The 23,566-nt window shown below is 34.3% G+C and overlaps 2 protein-coding genes across 6 annotated transcripts in view; one reads left to right on the forward strand and one right to left on the reverse strand.

The window, feature by feature from the left end:
- Window positions 1-23,566, forward strand: part of Ak3 (adenylate kinase 3) — a 117,046-nt gene that overhangs the window by 85,006 nt on the left and 8,474 nt on the right. The window contains exons 5-6 of one of the 4 annotated variants that reach the window (XM_087183486.1): window positions 4,204-4,256; window positions 6,643-8,634. The exons of 1 other annotated variant lie outside the window; for it this stretch is intronic. In XM_087183486.1, coding sequence (XP_087039612.1) covers window positions 4,204-4,256; window positions 6,643-6,716 — 127 coding nt within the window. In that variant the 3' untranslated portion in view covers window positions 6,717-8,634. Of the gene's footprint in view, window positions 1-4,203; window positions 4,660-6,642; window positions 8,635-23,566 lie in introns of those variants that run through there. 2 more of the 4 variants (XM_087183485.1, XM_087183487.1) reach the window with 2 other exon arrangements.
- The window catches only part of Cdc37l1 (cell division cycle 37 like 1, HSP90 cochaperone), a 28,872-nt gene that overhangs the window by 3,632 nt on the left and 1,674 nt on the right, over window positions 1-23,566 (reverse strand). For both annotated transcript variants that reach the window (XM_004838236.4, XM_087183483.1), the window contains exons 2-6: window positions 20,417-20,698; window positions 15,079-15,172; window positions 8,561-8,676; window positions 7,828-7,950; window positions 3,007-3,171 (exon numbers count right to left, since the gene is read on the reverse strand). In XM_004838236.4, the coding sequence (XP_004838293.1) occupies window positions 3,007-3,171; window positions 7,828-7,950; window positions 8,561-8,676; window positions 15,079-15,172; window positions 20,417-20,698 (780 nt within the window). The remainder of the gene's footprint in view (window positions 1-3,006; window positions 3,172-7,827; window positions 7,951-8,560; window positions 8,677-15,078; window positions 15,173-20,416; window positions 20,699-23,566) is intronic.

Genomic DNA, 23,566 nt, shown 5'->3' on the forward strand with positions numbered 1-23,566 from the left:
CCTAAAATGTACCAATGATTAGAATGAATAATCGATAATGCAAAATAGGAAGAAAAGGTCCAAAGGGGTAGGAGTAGTGGGAGGGGCAGGGGAAAGGAAAGAAGGAAAGGAAAAATGATGAGAAATGGAAAAAATGGAAATAAAGTCTTTGTAAATAGGGAAGGGTGGAGGGGGTGAAGGGAGGGCTAGGAATGGGGAAAAAATAAGAACCAAGATGCATTATGTAAAGGTACAATTCCCAATGAGAAATGTAATTGTGTTGTATACCTACAATGTACCAATAAAAGAATTTAATAAAAAAAAAAGAATATTTGTTCATATAACTTTTTGTATTTACTTTATGTAACCTCCATTAAATTTCACTTTACTCATCTATAAAACTGAATGAAAATGAATAGCATTGAGATGATTAAATGATACAAAAATATGAAAGTGTTTCACAACCTATAAATTGATATACAAAGAGGACATTATTATTATGATTAAATTTTCTTCCAAATCTTTAAATTGACAACTTGGCTCCTTAGTAGCTTCTCATTTTACCCTGATTCCTTCAACCAGTCAATAATTCTGTGCCTCTGGCTAAAATCTTATCCAGCCCTTGTCGTCCTTGGGTAGACTTGACCAGGATGCTCAATTTCTCACACTATCAGGAACTATTCTGTTAGTCCCGATTAAATGTCTGAACAATCCTGATAATGTCAAAAGTCAAGTGTCAAAATTTTATGAGCCCCCCCCCTTTGCTACAATGGATACCTAGCAGCTGGTAGCAGTTGCTATTGGTATGTTTTTTGTTGGTTTTTTTTGGTACCGTGGATTGAACTCGGGACCTTGTGCTTGGCAAGGCAGGCGGCAGGACCACTGAGCTAAATCCCCAGCCCCAGAGGAAGCTTTTTGATGATACAGGCTATTTACAATATTTTAATGTATATATTTTCCCTTTTATATTAAGAATTAATGATATCCTCCAAGTCTCTTTATTCAGCATGTACTATATGACAATTTAATTTTATATATTGGATTTTTTTTTTTTTGGTTTTTTGAGATAGGGTTTTGCCTCAAACTCATGGCAATCCTCCTGCCTCAGCCTCCCAAATGCTGAGATTACAGGCCTGACCACCACGCCCGGCCTATATACTGGATTTGATAGTGATTTAAGTCATAAAACTCCCTTGAAAATACTTCCCTGTGGGATATTTTTCAGGAACTGAGGAGATATGGTTATTATATTTAAATAATGTTAGGAGATAATCTATAATGACAGTATTCCTTTCGTGTTTAACTAAGGGGGAGCATTACTAACAAAATCACAACTTGACTATTTGTTGAAAAATAATATTTTTGATTGTGTTGGGTAAGTCAATTGCTTTCCTAAAATACATGTAACTAGAATGGTAAAATTATAGTGATATATGGTCAAGATATTAAAAATCTCTACTTTTACCACATTATGAAGTTGAAAAATAAGTAATACAATTTGCCTAATACTGTCTTTTGAATGACACTTTCCACCTCACCATGTGGGCCGCTGTAAACTGACTAAAGCTGGTCTAAAAATCTTATAGCCTGGAAATAAGAGATAATTGGAAATGAGAGATCTAGTAAGATATTACTACTAAAATGAAAATTGGAGGAACTGTCTAAAAATAACAAAATTGTAAAAAATTATAAACTAGGCATGGTGGCACATGCCTGTAATCCCAGCACTGAGGAGGCTGAAAGAGGAAGATTGTTCTGACTTTGAGGCCAGACTGAACTACATAGTGAGACCCTCTCTTAAAAAAAACAAAACAGACAACTGGATAAAGAAAATATGGTATCTATAAATACTGTATAGTGTCTCTCATTTGGGTGAGGCAAAGTACAAAGAGAATAATAAAGGACAGAAGGGACAAGGAGATGGATCTCTTGCAATAGGGAAGAGGGCCAAGGGAACAAGGGAAAGAGTTGAGGACAAAGAGGGAAATAAGAATAAAGATATGCCATGTACAGGAACCTAATACCCTCAATTAATGTAAAAATTATGTCATAACATGAGCTTAGAGTAATAATATCAACAAGAAAGAAAACTGGGATAGGGGAACTGGAAGAAGAGAGAGGGGAAGGAAAGGAAAAGGGGATTTAAAAAAAAAAAAAAGAAGCTGTAGTTACATAGATGTAACCATTCCCCAAGATGATTGTAAGCTGCACATAGTGCAAACATGTACTAATAAAATAAAATCTAAAACAAACAAAAAGTAAAAATTGTAATTCTAAGTAATATCAGTTAGACTAAGTGGTCTGATATTCCTTTTTTTTTTTTTGCTGTAAATTCTTTCATGCTGGTGCCTTTTTTTTTTGGTACTAGGGATCGAACTTGGGACCGTGTGCTTGCGAGGCAAGTGGCAGAACCACTGAGCTAAATCCCCGGCCCTGGGGACATGGTTTTTATCTTGCTCTATTAAGCTGAAGAGGTTCAAACAGTTGCCAATACTGCCAGATACAATATTATCATCACATTAATGTGATAAAGTGTTATATTTGGTAGGCAACATCAAGATCCAATTGCTTATATGCTATGAAGCTACTTTGTCTTAAAAAGTTCGTAAGAGCATAGTTCTTCACACAATGAGATGTTCCTTAACAGCCACCCTGAGGAGTTTGAAGTGATCAACAGGTAACCTTTAAAAATGCTTAGGTATCATCTTTTCCACATTGAAAGGAGATAGAATTTAGTGTCTAAGAGGTAGAAGATATTCAATGCCAAAACATGGTAAGAAATAGGATGGGGCTCACCATGTAGTTCAGGCCAGCCTTGAACTCACTATTATAGCCCAGGCTGGCCTTGAACTGCCTCAACTTCTTCAGTCCTGGGATTACAGGCATGCACTGCCATTTCTGGCAGGTGTTATCTTTTGAGATAAGAACATTTTAAATGGTCATGCACATGACATCAAGTAGTCCAAAAGAACAAAAGTTAGGTAAACTAATAAATCTATAAAATATATATTTACTTTTCCAACTTACCTGTGGTAAGGATTCTAATAAACCTATAGATCCAACACCAGAGTGGGGAACATGATTCTGAACTGTCATAGGTTGAAAACTTTGTGACTGAGAATAAAGTTTTACTCTTGACTTAAAAGCTTCAAGTTCATTTTTGAATGCTTCAAAATAACCTTCTTCCTCTGCCTAGAACACAAAAAAGCAAAGAATCAAAGAGTATGTGAGGGTTGTTGTTTTTTTTTTTGTTTTGGTGGTGGTACTAGGAATTATGCTAGGCCTGATGCTAGTGCCCTTCCACTGACTACATTCCCAGTCCTTTTTTTTTTTGGAGACAAAGTCTCACTAAATTGCCTAGCGTGCTCTAGAATTTTTTTTTTTTGGTACCAGGGATCAAATTCGGGTTGTGCTCTAGAATTTTAAATCTTGCCTCAGCCGCTCAAGTAGCTGGGATTACATGCATGTTCCACAGTGCCTAGCTCAAAGACTGTTTTTGAAGACTTCTAGATTATATACTAAATTCTAAAAAGCATATAACAAAGATGGAGTGGAGGAAGTAAAGACAAAGTGAATAGTTTAAATTATGTAGAAACCACCAGGGTCTCTGTTAGGCTCATGAAACTACTTAATTTATAAGAATACTGATGATCAATTTGTTCCATTTCTTTCTGCTTCAGCAAAGCGAAACAAGCTAATAAGAAATATGCATGCACAGCTATAACAAAAGAAAGTAGGCCTTTGTACAACATATGATTAAAATATATGGTGAATGTTTAAGTTTTTAAAATTTATTATAGAGACATTGCCATTAACACGTTCCTGCTGGCTTGAACCACTGATGACACATGCACAACTCCTGCTGGGCAGCTTGTACCACTGGTGGTACAAACAGAGCTAATAACTTTTATTGGTCTTTTTTTACTAATAAAATTAATAAAAAGCTACCCAACAGGATAGTCATGTATGTACCACTGGTGGTTTAAGCCACCCAGCAGTGAGACAGATGAATTATGGTCCCATCATGAATGGGTTAAATCTCCCTCAAATACTTCCCCTGCTTACTTCACACTCATCCCACCATTCTTGTCATTTTCTGAAGCACTACTAGAAGTCCTCTTTCATGTCTTTTAAGTGGCGCGACTCAAAAATACAGTGACATCTAACAGAAAGGAAGGTTCGTAAAAAACATTACAGTGTATCTTTATCCACTTTATTCACCAGGTCTGGCACGTGTTATTTCTGGCTCTTCCCCAAAGTCAAAGCGACTATGAAAGGTAAACATTTTGAACTGATTCAGGATATTGGGACAGGGAAAAAAAAAAAAAAAAAAAAATTTTCAGAACTACTTTAAAAAGTGGCAAGAATAATGAGGTGTTTCCAGTGAAGGAAGTACTTTGAGGGGAATTAATGCTAATGTTTTTTCACTATGATAAATTCTAAATTTTAAAAATATTCACCATATTTTTCAATCACCCTGCGTATTGCCCTTGTTTTATCTGGATCCCTTTTTTTTGGTACCAGGGATCAAACTCAGGACCTTGTACTTGGGAGGCAGGCAGTGGAACCACCGAGCTAAATCCCTGGCCCTATCTGGATCCTTTTAATAGGATCTGATCCACCCCTCTACCTCAAAAAAAAAAAATCCTCATTTAACCTCTTACAATCTTTCATTCCTCTTACCACTGTCAAACAACCAAGGCATATTCTTATAAAAGGTTTTAAGTTAATGAGAGGGGCACTATCCCCTATTTCTAGTAATTCTCTGACCCTATATTTTCTATTTATAAATGCTATGAAAACCAAGTAAAATTTAGCATTCATCTTCATTATGGGAGTATCTTAGTGTTCTACTTAAGCAAGTATCCTCTTCTCAATGTTACAGAAAGAAAAAAATTACAGTGATTTACATTTAAAGAGGAAAACTCTTAGGCACCCATGACTGTAATGCAGTATAAGTGAAATTCTTTTTTTTTCTTTTTTTTTTTGGTACCGGCGATCAAACTCAGGACCTTGGGCTTGCAAGGCAGGCACAGTGCCGCTGAGCTAAATCCCAGGCAACTAAGTGAAATTCTTGATACAAAACTCCCTAGTGGTAGCAGTCTCTGCTTAAATGTTTCCTTCTCATAAAAAGAAATGACATGAAGCATATCCTGTATTACCAGAATGTTGGCTTTAAGTTAAAATGTGGAAGAGATCTTGTCAAATGGAGTGTAGATTGTTTAATCAGGTTAAAATCTATAGGTTATTTATTACCATCAATATCTATATAAATAATGGAAACAATGTTTTGTGCTGTCATCCTACCTTTGAATTTAGGAATAATTTCCTTAATTACATTTTTGAAAGATTACTTATACTCAATATATGATGAACACAAAGAATATTAGTCCTCATGTCCAAAGGTAATCTTTCTGAAAAGCTGCACAACTGCTGACTTTATTGCAAGGATATGGCCTAGGAATTCAGATCTTGAGTGACCTAACTTTGTTTTATTAAGTAACCCATGGGGCTCTTGCTTAATTTCTTTATGCCAATTTCCTCACCTACAAAATAGGAGTAGAAATTCTCATAAAATGTCATAGGACTTAATGAGTTAATCCATGTAAAGTACTGAGAACAGTGCCTAGCATAAAGTAAGCACCCCATGAATACTATTGGTCATTTTTTTCTTAAAAGAATTAAAAACGTAATGTTACAAAGTACCTTTTGGTTCTATTTTGTCCAAGTATTTTATCCAAATTTAAAAGAATGTACAGTACAACCATGTTCCATAATAATATTAAGCACCAGTTTAAACACATCCATTAATGTAAGATAAAAAAAGTATAGCTTTTATTGCCCCATGTGTCAAGTAAAAATTTAGACTAGTTGCCATAAACCTAGACAAAATACCAACTCTTTTACTCATTAACACTCTACTATTTCAGGAAAACATCCTATTTAGGTTGCACTTCAGAAGACTGGAGGGCACTGTATGTCTGCTACCACCTTTGTAGTTTCTACCACTCAAGTATAACCAAAATTAAGTTTCTGGTACATTTTCTTTTTATATATGCTGAAATGTATCCTATGTGCAAAAGAACATGTAAAATATTCACTTGCCTGCTTTTTCATCCATATCAATGATGGTTAGTACATTACCAAACAAATATACCACAATTTATTCATTCTACTGTTGACAGACATTTGGATTGCTTCCAGGCCATTTGCTACTATGTTTTGCTTGGTTTTGGTTTTGTGAGACAGGGTCTCACTTTGTAGTTCAGGCTGAACTACACCATGTAGCCCAGGCAAGTCTCAAATGCAAGGCAAACCTCCTGCCTCTGCCTCCCAAGTGCTGGCACAACAGGCGTGTGCCACCACGCCTGGGCCATTTGCTAATATGAATGAATCTACTATAAACAGTACAGTATCTAGTATTCAGGTGAATGAGTTGCTCTCGAGCAGCAGAACTCAAACTTCAGCCTCAGGACTCTTTCATACTCTGGAAAATTATTGAAGGAGCTAAAGAATCTATGTTTACATAGGTTGTATCTGACAATATATAGTGTGTTAGAAATCAAAACCAAGTAATTTAAAAAAATAACTAAAAACATAAGCTCATTACATGCTACCATTAACAACTTTTTTTTCTTTAAAAAAAAAATTGTATTTTCCAAGGCCAGGCATGGTGCTGTGTAGTCCCAGCTACTCAGGAGACTGAAAAAGGAGATCACTTGAGCCCAAGAATTTGAGACCAAGCTGGACGATACAGGGAGACTATGTCTTAAAAAAAAAAAAAAAAAAAAAAAAGTATCAAAGCTGCATTTTCCAAAATAAAAAAAGTTTAGTGAGAACAGTGGTATGTGGTTTTCATTTCTGTAAATCTAATGTCTGACTTAACAGAAGACAGATGAATTCTCACATCTGCTTCAGCATCAATCTCTGTTGTTCACTCTTGAGAGAATGGGAATAAAAATAGCAAGTGACATCGTAGTATTATTATGAATATAGTTATGATAGAGGACCTCTTTAAAGGGTTTTTGAAGGCTCTCAGAGCTTCTTGGATCACATGGTGACAACCTCCTCTCTAGGGCATATACCTAAAAGAATTTTTGCATGTTAGGTACACACTTGTTCAAATTTACTAGAAAGCTTTTTGAAGTGGTTTTTCTAGTTTATACTCCCATTAGAAGTGAATTCAAGTTCTTACTGCTCTATTTTCCGGGCAACTTTTAAGTTGTAACTAATATAGTAAATGTGAAATGGTAATCTTCCTAGGTATATCTATTTTTCTTTAACATGGCCAACATTATCTTGTTTATATAAACATGTACTAGTACATTTCCTTAGATTATAAAATGTTCCATAACTATGTGTCTGTACATAATAAAATAAATAAATAACAAAATATCAAAACCCGTAACTTTACAAATCATTTCTCTAAATGTTGAATTTTTATGTTGTTTCCCATTTTTTCATTATAGAAGTCTGATTTCCTATTAAAGTATGAATTCTATACATAGAGTATCCTGCATCTACTTTGTTCGACACTGTATCTTCAGCGTTTGAAACAGCTTTGGTTTGAATTAGTAAGCACTCAGTTATTGAACAAATAAATTATTGAACAAATAAACATGGCATATTCTAAGTTTCCCACCTTTGAGTAGATCTCAATTTCACACACATGCCTCTTATATAATTTATGTCTCACCATAAAGTTTAGCAAAACCAAATTTTCTTATCACTAGAAATTCTATAGCATTTAGCCTGTCCCATTAGATGGCTTTTCTTGATGTATATAAAACAAAGAAGTCTCAGCTATGGCCTAACTCTCCCTTTTAATAATATCAAATAACTACTTACTTTGGCTTTCTGGAAAAATAAACGAAAACATCCTCTTGGATCCACATTACAGTTTTTGGCCATTTCCATAATAAACTGCATTACAACAGCTTGATGTGCTATTTGTTCCATTAGAGCCCCTTTCTGAAAGTGAAAAGATTAAAGTTATAAAAGAAATACCTTTAGAAATATATTTAATTGACATGCCAATTCAGATTTTAAATTTTTAGGGTGCTTTGATTTCATTTTATTTAGTTTTAAGTCAAATACTAGGAGAACATATAAAGAGTATATTTTAGGGCTGGTGATTTAGCTCAGTGGTTCCACCACCTGTCTCGCAAGCTCAATATCCTGAGAGTTCAATCCCCAGTACCAAAAAAATAGAGTATATTTTAGTTTTTTATTATTTTTTTTTATGAGGACCAGAAGAACTAAAGAGGAACTATGCAATTGTCTTGATTTAGTATTGTAATTTCAAATTCATTTTTTAATACATGACTTTCTAATTATTTAAAAAAGAAAAAGGATTATAGTACATGGGAGCAAGAATAATTGGGAGATGGCAGAGAAAGCACATAGTTTCCATGTAGTAACTGAAACAACTAAAAAAAAAAAATCCCACATTAAACTCAGTAAGGTCTGAAAACAAAAATTCGTATTTCCTATTGACCTTCTTGCTTTCATTTAATATAGGTAATTGTTTTAAAAAACACCATTAAAATAAGAAATCAGAATTTCAAGGGTCATATAATACCTGTTCGGCTTCTAGGTGAAAACACCATAAAATAAGATATTTAGCAGTTTCTTCACATACAAGGAATGGATGGTCAGACAAAAATCTCTGACTGTCATCCCATCGACTCAACATACCTGTAAAAAAAAAAAAAGAAATTATAAATGTTAAATATTTTCTGTCTTCCTGTAAGGGAAGAAATGGCATCTTAAAATGACTCTTGAAAGATAATTCATAGTTATCAGAATAATACATTATGGTAAAAGGGCAAATGAAGAAGGATAATGTTCTTTAAAGCAATATCCAGTAGGCTGAAAATAGCTTCCAAAATTCATAGAAAGTTTTACTTCAGATATGGTAAAATGTTGATACCAATTCAGGAAAATTTATCAATTGGGAAACCAAATGAGTCAGTATTATAATAGTAAATATAGTTGAACAATTTTAGTAATGTTAGGCATTTACTTATGGTATCTTTCACATGCATAGTAAACAATAATTTAAAATCAGTACTGCATACTGGAAAATGCAGACATTTTGTTTCAAGATGTTAAACAAATCCAAATACTACTTAAGGTGTATCTGCATCTTAAAATTAGTACAAAATTTGGTTAAAGTCAATATGACCAATTAATCATGGAACTGAGAAAGTGTTGCATTTTTAAAATGATCTATTTTTATGTTGCCTAGGCTGGTCTTGAACTCAAGAGTTCAAATGATCCTGCCTCAGCCTCCTGAGTGGCTGGGACTACAGATATGCAACACCACACCTGGCAAGTTTTCCACCTTTTACCTTGTCCAGTCAGCTTTACACTTGAGAAACTCATAACAACAGTACTGGCAGTTTTAGAATCTTTAGATTTACTCAAGAAGTTTGGATGTTACAAAGCAATGTCCATAGGTCTTTCTCAATAGCTTGGCAGTAAACCTTTCCTCTAGATCCAAAATGAATTTCTATATATATTAAATTCCACATCAGGACATAAAAACAAAACTGAAGACAGATGTCTCACTGAGAATACACAACAACATAAGGCAATTGGCTGAAAATACACAATTGATTTGTCCTTACAAAAAAGGGATAAAAGATTTTACCATTTTCTTATAAAAAGTTTTATAAGTGTCAGAAAGTTATTTCCCCAGGATTTTGATTCAATATTTCATAAAGTTATTTCCTCAGCATTTTGGTGCAATAATTATGTCATTTAAGATTCTGAAAAACAGAATGATTAAGTTGTTTAAAACTACTATAGAGTTAATGGCTCCTTAAAGTCAGAGCTAAACTAATGAAAGCATAATCATTTCTTATACCTGAAGCCACAAAATAAATTCTAGGAAGTAGCTTTGCTTTGGCTTTCTTGCACTTCTGAAGAGGTAATATTTCCAACTCTACCCATCTATATGTGCATTGCTTCTCATTTAACTTCTCCATGGCAGCACTGTGACACAGTGATTACAAAAATACTATCCATTCTGGTTCTTTAGCATGAAGGGTAATATGAAATGGATAGTAACACTTGCAGGGACCATTAGGAAGGTGTCATTACATATTAAAGATTTTTAATTACCTATTTAATAGGTGAGATAAAATTCACACTTGAGATTGAACAGGTATTTTGAGAAATACTTGTCATCACTCCATTTAAAAAACACTGAATTAGTAGAAGTTACAAGTGATCCTTACACACCTTAAAGAGTATAAGATTTTATGACAAAAATACTTAAAAGGATCAATAGCTTAGTGGTACAGAAAATACCTGAAATTACTGATGTTAGTCTGGAATTTGTAGACAAAGAGAGCAAAAACAATGGCTGGGAAAACAGACTACAGAACTAAAATGCCCAGGTATGAGTATTAGCTTCACCACTTACTCCCTTAGACAAGCCCCTTTATATGCCTCCATTTCCTCAGGTACAGAAGAGGGCTAAAAATAGTACCTAATACAAAATTTCTGTGATGACTAAATGATAGCAACTCATATAAAGCACTCAGAACAGTGCCTGACACATAGTAAATACTTAATAAGTGGTAAATGTTAATATAATAGTGAATAATTTATTAAGCTACTCCTTTGGGTAAGGATAATCCAGATTAAACCTGCTAATCATTTTCTCTGAAAGCCTGAAAAACTGTGATTTGATGGATTAAAATATTTTAATTATATAACCCATTTATTTCCTTGGTGAACATCTAAATCTCCATTCACCTATCAATTCTCAATATTCTGCACTTGAGAGCTGGGCGTGGTGATGCACACCTATAATTCTAGCACTCAGGAGGCTGAGGCAGGAAAACTTGAGTTACAAGGCCAGCCTAGGGTACATAATCAGTTCAAGGCCAGCCTGTACTACAAAGTGAGATACTTTCTCAAAAAAAAAAAAAGAAATTTCTGCATTTGATTCCTAAAATGTTGTGTGTGCATGATTCCCTTTCTGCATTATACTTATAGAATGATACATCTAAAAACATCTTCACATCTAAAACTACATTATTCATCTTAATTTTTCTATGTGCTAAAAATCTCCCAGCTAGGTTATAAATTCCTTGAGGAGACATATGACTTTTAAAAAAATATTTCCTGGGCCCCAGATTTCCTGTTTCCAACCCAATTATCTCCCACCAGACAACTCTTTCTACCTATATGCCAGCACATAAACTTATCTTATTTGAAAATCAAATCGATCTTCTCTCCATTCTACATGTTTCTTGGCCTCCATGTAACCCAATCAAGCATTCAGGAAATTCTTCTGACATCAAACTGATCACAAGTTCAGTGGTTATGTTACTATAGTCTGTCACAATAATAAACTTTTGAATGTGAAGCACTCCTAGAGTTCTTATGATAAATTCCTTAAAAATATTTTTTTCATATTATAAAAATGAAGTATATTCATTGTGAAGAATGTGAAAAGTTCAAATAACAAAAATCACCTGCAACTGTACCACAAGAGATAATTATTAACACTGATGTATTTCCTCCCATGCTTATTTTTAAATAATGTGTAAATAAATAAAAGTAAAATATCTCTAATTTTTTTATTCATTTCACTTCATATTCTATTCAGGAGTACTTTATATTAAATGTTTTTTCAAAAATAGGATATTATTATGATTTCTTAAACTAATATACACGATTAAAAGAAGAGGGTATAGGGCCAGGGATTTAGCTCAGTGGTTCCACCACCTGCCTCGAAATCGCAAGATCCCAAGTTCGATTCCCGGTACCAAAAAAAAAAGAAGAAGAAGAGGGTATAAATATTCATCTTTAGGGCTGGGGATTTAGCTCAGTGGTTTCGCCGCCTGCTGCGCAAGCGCAAGGACCCGAGTTCGATCCCCGGTACCAAAAACAAAAACAAACAAATATTCATCTTTAGTAAAAATGAAAAAGATTGTATCAATGGTTTTTATGCAAATGCTTACAGCTTTTGATAAAATTTTCAGTGGCAACATACTACAGAGAGATTAAAAAAATCCTGAATCACAGCTAACTTTGGCCAAAAGGGACAATGATATGCTCTGAAAAGACATGACTGAAAAAGCATCTCTAATGACCACAAAGTAATGTTATACATGCATATAACCAAATAAAACTGTTTTGTAAACTTTAAGTGAAAGCAGGCTATGTGTCTAAATTAGTATTTTGTATTTATAAAATGTGAATCAACTAAATTAATAAATTAAATGCAAATGTAGGAAAAAATTAGATTTCAATCCTTCATAGTACTCTACCATAACAGCTGTACCATTTACTATTAGAGAGTAAATTCCATCTAATTATAAGGGTAGAAGCAACTCAAGAAAGACAGTCAACAAACAACATAAGGGAAAGTTAGGAAGAAACCTAAAGAATATGAGTCACATAAGACCACAGGGAAGTATATTGGTGGGAAGCCTCTATATCCCTACACAGCACCCACATACTCCACTTGTCTTTCAAGAGTTTGGAATGCAATTCAGGTTTGGAAACATCTTCATTTGCAAGTTTAATTAAAGCTATCATTCCAGAGGTGTTTAAAGGAGCATATCATAGTCACCATTAAGGTAAATACAATTTTCCTTTACTACAATAAATATATACCATCAAGACCATTCACTTTCACTGACTTGCCTCAGGCCTCTATCCACTCTGTGCCATAACTAGTCAATGGGAGATTTTGATGATCTCATCATCCCACATGACTGTAAGCTGATCTACTCTGCTGATGGAACAGGGTGAACAAAAAGTGGCAAGTACCCCAGATGCCTTAAGATAAGCATGCCAGAGAATGGAAAATAAAACACATGAAAATTTTGGGAGCCTACTACCTTAGTAACATTTCTGTGGATCCAATGTGTTGCAGCAAGTAGGGTATCTCCTCCAAAGTGAAAAGTCAATGTGCATTTCCACTAAGAAACAGGCACAATGTGAATCTGGGAGTGGCTATCAAGTCTGGTTGGGTTTGAAGACAGCAAGGCTCTGGTTAGTATTACAAGATGAAGTACTAGAAGATCACAATATGCAAGGGCAAAACAATTGCTTATTAATCACCTGCGGATGTCAAGTCAGCCTTTCTCTCAGCTATCCCATTAAATGCACAATAGTTTCATAAACTAAAGGGTCATGGTAACACAGGCTTGAGATTATGCACAGATTCAATAGAATGAACTATCCTCATGAAAAATGTTTTAGTATTACAATCAAATAAGGCCAATGAGTATCTAATTTGCTAGTAGCAGAAACCAATGCCAAAACCTCAGTATGCCACCATATACTGGAGCAGCTATCCAGACACTGAGAACCAGGTTGAATATCTTGGTCCCAAGAATCACTAATTCCTTACTTGAACAAGCCCATTCTGTATCTGGAATTGCCCTCTTCCCTTACTATGTTTGTACCAGTAATATATTAGTGGTCTTAATGAAGTACTCACCAAACCTCATTTTTTAACTGATTTTTCAACAAAACAAATGAAGACTATGGGCTCATGAAATTCACTGGTCTTATGAACATCATAACTCAGAAGTAGCAGGTTTTACACAGTGGTGAAGGGTTTATTAAAGAGTCAGTGCAAGTGCATTCCAACTTCTTATGAGGTTAGAATATTTCCCCACACAAAATTGCTTTTGACCAAAGAACTCAGTTTACAACAAAAGTGAGGGAATTTCTCATCTATTAAGTTCCATAGCTACAAAGCAACTTGCCAAGAGAATGCCAGCTGGGTAAAAACACTTTGAGGGATGCTGTTCTACCAAATGCATCATGTGCTCTGAAAGAACAACCAGCAGATATACATATATTTTCCTACAGCACAACACATGAACCTAGGAAATAAGGGTTAGAGGTGGGAAAGGCAACTCACATAAAACAGGTAAGACTCATCTGCAAAATTACCGCCTTTTATCTTTGACTCAAAACACTACTTGTTTAAAAATTTTAATATCTATCCAAAGGAGGGCTATTTACTCCCTTTTTCTGATTATAAAGAACACCACATTATGTAGAAATGTAAAATTTGTTTATTTCTTCAGATATTATTCTGGAATTAAATATACAGTTAATTTTCTTTTTTAAAGTATGAAAATATGAATGTTATGAAAAGTTGCACAAAAGGGAAAAAGTTGAAAGTAATATCCATTGTCTTTACATAACTGAAGCATAAATAAAATTCTATGTTTGGGAGGAAAAAGCCAATAGAAAAAGATTTCAAAATGCCATTTATAGAACCTTTTTTTTTTTGGTACCTGGGATTGAACTCAGGACCTTGCATTTGCGAGGCAGGCGCTGGAACCACTGAGCTAAATCCCCGGCCCTCAAAATGCCATTTAAAATGTCCATGAACACAATACAAATAAAAATCATGTTTACCAAGTTAACACATTACTTGAGATCAAAAAAACATGATTTGAACCTGAACTCCCAGCATTTCCCAGTAGCATTTTCACTTGGGCAGTATCAGACTGCTTATAATTTTCAGAACATACCATAGTGTTTCCTGATTCTCCATGTCTTCATCCTACTGCCACTGCCTTATCTACATGGAAAATTCCTACCTTTTCTTCACAGAAGATGTTTCTTTGTCTGAGAAGCCTTTGGTTATATTAATCTCATCCTACTCCTCCCCCAAAAGACAATTTCCCAGTTCTTTTCATACACACTTCTATCACTATATTTACAAAACAATATAGTTCAAGGTCCTGCTCATATTACATTCATCATATCCAAAACCTTAATAAAAATAAAAGCAGCTAATCTTTTAACCACAAAATATGCAGGTATCAAGGAAGCAAAGAAGAAAAAGAAAAAAGCAAAGAGTAGTTGAGAAATGGAAAGACTGTCTTAGAGGGCTAGTATTAATAGATTAAATTTTGCTTCTCTTTTAATCTATTTTATTGCCCAAAATAGGTCTAATACAAGATCTGTACAACTCTACCAGTAGTAGCTACACACCTGGAGTCTGTCATGTACCTTCTTTTGGGATTCCAATTTATGACTCTGTTTTTGCACCAATACAAATGATACCAAACATCACAAAGAAGGAAATTCAAGTAGTAGACTCACCAAAATGTCTGATTTTTTGCTCATATTTCTGTATGAATGATTTTGATTTATCCTCATCTTCTGTTTCTTTCCTTTTATCTTGATTAATAAAACTCTGGAAATTTTAGAAATTAAAGTAAGATTTTATATTCTAATTGAATCTTCTTTCTCAGATACTAAATCCCTATCAGTCCTGCCTAGAGGCAATATAAATGTGGTATTATTATATTACATCATTGTTAAACCCTTCATTTAAAAAAATTGGAATTTTTTTCATTTGAGTTTCATTAGCTTTAACACAGATATATATATATATATGGAAAATTATAGATTTATATTAGAAATAATATATACATGAAAAACAATCTTTTGGTTAAGCCCAATTGCCTAGTATATAGAAAGATCCTTTACATGCTTAATTTATACCTGCATTATTCATTTTCTATAAATATTTGCAACTCTGCTCTAATTTTTAGATCTCTTGTTGGAAATAAACTCAGAAATTCAAAGCATATAGAGTAAAGTATACCACTATAAATTCTTTCAGAAGAGAAAAACCAAAATTAGACCTTGGTTGCATTTCTAATTATTTTTTCTTAAGAGAGGCTAAACAGTTTGATTCTTGAGCTAAAGTACAAATTTCTATTAAAGAAGTACTTTCTTTCAGTTAAACAAGTCATAAAACAGACCAAGAATGAAGTTTCAATCTAGCCAGCAAAACTGGCAGAACAATGCCTTAGAACATTCTGTGATCAACCTATACTGATACTATCAATGTCAAAATGAAAAGTACAAAATAGCTCTCTGCCAGAGAGCATTTTTCCTTTACATATATTCTGCCATCTAGACCAGCACTGTATAACAGAAATATAAGCCAAGTCACAAACAGAAGTTTTCTATTAGCATTACATTACAAAACTTGAACAGATGAAGTTACTAATCTATATAAAACAACACACCCAACATATTATCAACATGTAAGCAACACACACACAAAATAATAAAATATTTTAATTTTTTGGTACTAAGTCACTGAAATCTGGTATGTATTTTATACTTACAGCATCTCTTAATTTGGACTAGACACATTTTATAGCACATGTGGGGAGTGGCTATAAAGTTTGATCACAGAGATCTAGACCAATCTTCGCAAGTCTCAAGCTCCCAGACAAAACCAATGTAAAATTTTGAGGAAATGATTGGAATATAAAAATAGTCTTACTTTGTAGGCTAGTTAGAAATTAAATTTAAAGAAACAAAAGCAGCGGCAAAATGAAAACATTTTCTTTGTGATCACTGTGTAACAGACATTAACTTTACAAAATAAACATTGCTTTGACTGTTTCCCCTTGGAAGAAGAAATTATTTTAAATAATTTTGGGGGATGAATGCAAAGCAGAAATAAAGTAACACTCAAGAAGTCACTTAGAACAACATATACAGACAGAGAATTGGATAAGAAATGATCCTCTTGTAGAGGAGAAAAATTTATATGAATTAGTACAGGTATAAAGAAAGTCTAGAGGGCCAGAGATCTAGCTCAGTGGTGCCGCCACCTGCCTCACAAGTGCAAGGTCCCAAGTCCGATCCCTGGTACCAAAAAAAAAAAAAAAAAAAGAAAAGAAAGTCTAGAAAGATACTGTTAGCAAAGGTTATTTCTAGGTAATGGAACTAAAAGTAAAGACAACCCTTCAATTTCTATATTACTTATTTTAAAACAAGCATGTTATACCATTAAATTTTTTCTCAAAAAAGAAGGTACTGATAGGGCCAGTGGTGATACACATGTCCCTTATGTGTTACTGACTGTTGCGGCAGAACTAGAGCTGGTCCACAAGAAGGCAACTGAGTGCTCATGTTGTGAGAGTGGATGTCAGGAAGACAAAAACAAGTTGGTTATAAGATGAAAAGTCTAAGCAATAATGCTTAACGATGAAGTGTACGTGGACTGAGACAAGAATGAGTAGTTTATCTCCAAAGCCTGAGGGTTATGTTTGGTACAATATAAAGAAGCAGGCCTTTATAAATTAGTAGAAAATGACTGGATTTCACTGTCCTAAGAGGCTGCAAACTGAAAATTTAAATTCTTTATTCTTTAATCTCAAATTACATTACCTTGAGTATTATACAGTATATCTGTTGGATTTATATGTAAGATTTGTGCATCTCAAAATGTTAGCTAAAAATTCAAAAATTAATCAAGCAAAGATGGGAAAAGTATAGATGAATGAGATGGCAGAATGATGACACCATGCACAACATGGAGCTCATCTGTTTACTTGATGTATACTAAAACTTTCCATATTAAAAAGGCTAAAAAAGGTCCAAACTCACTCTATATGATATGTCTATGGTTAATTAAGGGAAATAATAACATCTGAAGGCCTATCTTTCTTTCTCTGTACAAATATAGTAGCATCATCCCTGCTCAGGCAATAGTAACAGTAGATAATATACAAAATCCACTCCTGTTGCAAAGCTAAGAGCTTGTAGCTTTGAGAACTATTTCCCAGACATTTTGGCAAAGAGGAATATGTGTACCTATCAGTGTGTTCATAAACTTAATTATTAATGTTTCTCCCAAATAAGGATTAATGTAGTTACTATTCTTCAATATACATGTAATCATTTTATGCCATACTAAAGCACTAGCCCAAAAATTTACCAGGTCTCGCTTTCCTCCTTCTTTTAATCCATTTCAAAATCAATCTCTAGAAACTGTTTTCAAATGGAAAACAAAGGTATAAACCTTGAATAGTTTGAGAAACATGTGATTGTAAAAGCTCAACCAGGCCAGTGATGTCCCTTATTAACATCTATTATCCCCATTAACAATAGACAATTATATGAACATCATTTTCATTCTTAAAGGCATCTTAATAGATGACATTCATACCTTTCTTTGCCTTGCCTCGTCTTTCAAGCTCAGCCAGGAATTTCTTAATTCGGATTTTATTTATTTATTTATTTAGGTACCGGAGATCGAACTCGGGTCCTTGCACTTGCGAGGCAGGCAGCAGAACCACTGAGCTAAATCTCTGGCCCTTAGTTCAGATTTTAAAAAGGTACAGCATTGAACAGTTATTTACATGTTATCTTGAAGCAGCCTGTAAATTTTACCTGTTGTTTTTATCTCCCGTCAGTATGGTCCCTGTCTTTGTGATACCTATCCCTGTCCTTTCCTGCCTCTCTCTGTTTACTTTTCTCTCATTCTTTGTCCTTGATTGTCCCATCTTTTAAATTCTTACTGTTAGTGGACTGCAGAACACTAGATTTTGTATGTTGGTGCAGTGCTCTGTGCCTGTGCTCATCATCCCTTCTTCATACTAAATCTAGTTATAGGAATTTAATATTTTAAAAAGTTTTGGGCCAGGGATTTAGCTCAGTGGTTTCGCTGCCTGCTGTGCAAGCGCAAGGACCCGAGTTCAATCCCCAGTACCAAAAAAAAAAAGTTTTACATTGCAGTATAGTCAAAGATTTGTTTTCCTAATATGCAATAAAGGCTTAGAAATTTTAGTTTTTATTCCTTAATTGATAAATATGGTTAACTATGGAATATACTTACCGCTTCCAGTGAATGTCTTTTATATAATGACTAATTTGAGAGTAATATGTGCTCTGTAAATTTGTCTGAAATTGCACTGTTTTCAAAGCAACTATAGAGAAGCAACAAAAAGCTAAGCAGTTTCATAACTACATTATACTAATCAATTAGTTGAGCAGTTTTTGACCAAGAATAAGAAAAGTCCAAGGAGTACATTTATTACTTTAATCTGCAGCCATTGGAGACACTTATTACCATATATGACAGCTTTATGGTAAGCCATTATTTTCCTTTTAATTTTTTGGCACTTCAGAAATTTGAATCCTTAAGCTTGTACATGATTTTGTGTTTTGCTATCCTTCTTACTGTTAATATAAATATTTTAAGGGGTATTTTGATTCTAAATATGATAAAGGAATCAGATTTAATCCATCACTATGTTATTGAGTCACTCTATGTTTCAGTTTCTTCATTTATAAAATAAAGTGGTTGAATAAAAGAAACTCAAACTGTGACCACCAAAGTATGGGATACAAAATATGAGATGGGGGAAAAGATCTTTGATCCTTAGAAGTATTTTCTGAATGCTTTTTTATATGTGTTTGTTTAGCAGTACCTGTATATAAAACAAATATTTGGGCCGGGGATTTAGCTCAGTGGTTCCGCCACCTGCCTCACAAGCGGAAGGACCCGAGTTCGATCCCTGGTACCAAAAAAAAAAAAAGTAAAACAAATATTTGAGACTGGTTAAATTAAAACTGCCTGTGGGGGCTAAGGGTGTACCTGAGTGGTGGAGGGCTTGCCTAACACACACAAGACCCTGGTTCAATCTGCGGCAGTGCAAACAACAAGAGCTGTCTCCAGTCTGCAGCTTTAGAGTAAGAACTTTTAAACTTTTTGGTTATAGTTTAAGAAACACACTGTATATTGTGGCCTAACATGCACACATACATCCAAAACAAGTGTTTTACAATACAATGTTGACATTATGATCTTTCCTACTGTATTCTATTTGAAAAAGAAAAATGCTGCTTGCAATGCACCAAATTGTTTCCACAACTTAAACTTCTATGACCCCAAAGTGTGAAGGGTAGTTCTTCTGTACCCTTCCAGCAATAAATACTTTATATCTGAAACCCATTTCTTCTTCAGATCAAAAATAAAATAATAAAACCAATATGTTCTAGTGAAACAAAATACTATTCTTTAATTTAGCAAAAAGTAGAGTACTATTTAAGAGTCTAAATTATTTCTAGAGTCCTTTCAGTACCAATGCTTGTAACATTAAGTCTAGATTACTATCCAAGTTTACTAATGCCATATGGTAAGTAAAGACTTTTATTTAATAAATCTAATTAAATATGCATGTTACCAAACTGATTGCAAGATCACACCATTGCAACATCAGAAATTTCTCATAACATCTGAGCTTCACCATGTACCAAGCCCCTTGCTAACTCATTTTTAAGACATTATTTTATTTAATCTTCAGATCTACTCTACACAGTTGAAGAAACCAAGGCTTAGAGATAGTGACTTCACCAAGGACACAAAGCCATCATGTGACAAAGCTGAGATCTGAGGGAATCTGACTCGAGTCCACACTGCAGTGCGCCACATTCTATGCTGCAGCCATATTATTTGTACTAAGCACTACTCAAATGAGACTCTACTGTGGGTCAGTTTTCTATAACAAGTACTTTTTTATAAAAGTCAAAACTGAGTATCTTTTACAGGATTCTGCTGCTTTGCCATCAAATATGTACAGCTACATATCTTTTCTTCTTTCTATATGCCCCAACAAAAAGATCATACCTTATTAAAAACATCCTTGCTAATGGCATCCATGTTCCACAGACACATCCTCTCTCTTTGTACTAGAGCTTCTTCTTTCTGTCGCCATTCTTCTTCCCGCTGCCTCAATTCTGATACTGCTGTTTGTGCTTTGGCATATTCCTGATCCAAGGATTCAGAGTTATGCAGTGCTAAACTACCAAGTTTCTGCTGAGCTTCAGCAAGATTCCATTTGCATGCCACAGAGCTCTTCACAAACTCTGTCTGCTTTTGGCAAGCCAGCTCAATTTCATGGCTATACATCTGGACGAAAAAATAATAGTCAATAAGAAATGAAGAAGGCAACGAGTATGTTTTTGTAGCACAGATCTATTTTTTTTTTTCAGTATTGGGGAACTGACCCAGGGCCTCTGAACTGAACTACATTCCTGGTCATTCTTTTATTTTTTATTACGAGACAGGGTCTTGCAAAATTGCCCAGGCTGGGCTTGGACTTGTGATCCATCTGCCTCAGCCTCCCAAAAGCTTTTTTTTTTTTTTTTAATTCAAAGAACTTCTGTACATTATTGGTACAAAGTATATCCTGAGTTCTTCTGTGTCTACAGTTACATTTATTTTTTTTTCCAGTACTGGGGATTGAACTCAGGACCTTGAGCTTGCAAGGCAGGCATGGTGCCACTGAGCTAAATCCCCGGCCCTACAGTTACATTTTTATATTATAAACCTTATTTATTTCTTCAACTAGACTCTAAAGCTACTTTGTAATCTACAGCCCTCCTCCAACAACTAACAACAATACAAACCCTGGCAACTATCAGTGATTTGCATTTAGTTGGTATTCAACAAACTTGATTTATAGTCTTCATAATCTTAAACCAGCAGAATGAGAATAAAGCCTAAGTCTAGTTCATCACCTCCATATTCCACATGCTTAAAAATCAGACCTTTAGAGATTTGTACTGCAAGTTATTCACACTGCGAAGAACCTCCTTTTATTTTGGTTTCTGTTTTCTTTTTGTATTATCCCAATCCTTGGTGATTTGAGAAGTTCTTACTAGAAATTTCTATATACAATGGATTATGTCAGACTAATATCCTTTAATTTAATCCTAATCAAAATAGGCAAAGTTATTTGTGTGTGTGTGTGTGTATTTTTTTTTTTTTTTTTTTTTGGTACCAGGGGTCAAACTCAGGACCTTGCACTTTCAAGGCAGGCGCTGGAACCACTGAGCTAAATCCCCGGCCCAGTTATTTATATTTTCAAATGCCAACTGGTTCTACCCGAGTAATTGTTTCACTCAGAAGTAGTAATTCACTACTACATTAATTATTATACATAAAGCAATATGAGATGTTTAATTACTTATATTCTTTGGCTTTATAAAACAAAAGCTAAAGGTACATTCTTTATGATTTCTTGCCCAAATGTAGACCAACTTCAGACTACTTTCCTGAATAATTCTCTCCCCAATCTGTTCTCATATCTACATCACTATTCAAGCCCTTGTAATTTTACACCTGAATTATCTAAATAATCTGCCTTGTTGCAAGCCATTCTCCTTCACTACACTTCAATCTGGCAACGTTTCCTCTAGGTAACTCCTACCCCTATTCCAGATTCTGGCATCCCTTAAGCTTTTTCTCATCCATTTTCTCCCCAGCCAAGTAATGCATATTTCTATAGTGGAGGTTTTCACATAATATGGTATACTATGGTACTTATTAGTTTTTTTAACTATCAGCTGTGGGGGGGGGGGGGGTTGGTTGGTTGGTTGTTTTTGGCGGTACTGGAGATTGAACCCAGAGCCTGCTCACTGAACTATATTCCCAGCCTTCTTTATTTTTTACTTTGAGTTGGGATCTCCTTAAGTTACTAAATTGCCCAGGCTGGGCTTGAACTACTGCCTCAGCCTCCCAGAGTGCTGGAATTATAGGCATTCACTATCATGCCCAGCTAACTACCAAACTCTTGAGGAGCTAGAATTCAATAAATGTTCCATGAATAAATCTCTATCTTCTGAACAGAATGGTGGTGGTAAAGAATTCTAAGGCAAGAAGCAAACAAAGACCCTATGTCTTGGCCACATTTTCAAGTAAATTCAAGGTTTCTTTTGGGGCAATTCTATTGGGGCACCATTGCTATTCTGATACTTAACTCAATCAGCAGGTTCAGAGCCTAGGTACCTGTATGTCCTTAAATAACCAAGTAAAACATTTAATTTTACTTTCTGCTATCTTAAAATAGGATGAAGAGTAACTGTAGACTATGTTTAAACATGGGGCCAGGAAAAATAGAAAAATAAAGTTATAACTTTATTTATAAGAAAAGACAAAGCTATACCAAAAAAGCCAATATAGACAAATGGAGTATCTTATATTTTCAAATTATGTGGCAACAAATATTTATTTCTCAAATCAAAACAATTCTCAGAATGATTTATATTTAAATTATTTTCCTCAGACTACCCAGACAACTATTTGGGAAAACTATCCAATGTGCACTTGGTTGATTCAATAAAATATGAGGTCTTATTTTAATCCATGAACATACCAAAATTTTAGAGGGGCATCATTATATTTTAATGACAAATTCTGAAAAAGAACTGTTAGCATTAAAGTCTACAAATGAAATTTTACATCACATTCTCAAAAGGGATCTCTATACTCCAACCTGTCTTGACATTAGTTGGATCTCAGAACCAATAATCACTTGCTAAATTAAAATGTCTAGATTTTCTCATACTTTACAAAAATTAAAGCAAAGCTTAAAAAAAAAAAAAAAGATTTTTAGCTGAGCATGGAAGCACATGCCTATAATCCCAGCACTCTGAGAGGCTGAGGCAGGAGGACTGCAAGTTCCAGCCTAGCCTGGGCAAGGCCTGTTTCAAAATAAATTTTTTAAAAAAGGCTGGAGATGTAGCTCAGGGTAAAAGCCCTGAGTTCAATCCCCAGTGGTGCCAAAAGAATGAATGAGTGAATGAATAAATAAATAAATAATTTAAACAGTTTTAAATGTCCATTGATTGGATTAAATATTTTATTCTTTCCTACGATTTCAATCCAAAAATTTAAATGCTAAAGCCAGCAAGACAAATAAGTTTGCAATAAACTCATGAACTCAGAATTCAAATTTTAATACCATTTAAGGGTAGTTTCAGCGAAATAAAGTTT

Source organism: Heterocephalus glaber, unplaced genomic scaffold, assembly GCF_053883595.1.
Source record: "Heterocephalus glaber isolate CG9 unplaced genomic scaffold, H.glaber_assembly_v1.0 deba00001481, whole genome shotgun sequence".
Lineage (NCBI taxonomy): Eukaryota > Metazoa > Chordata > Mammalia > Rodentia > Bathyergidae > Heterocephalus > Heterocephalus glaber.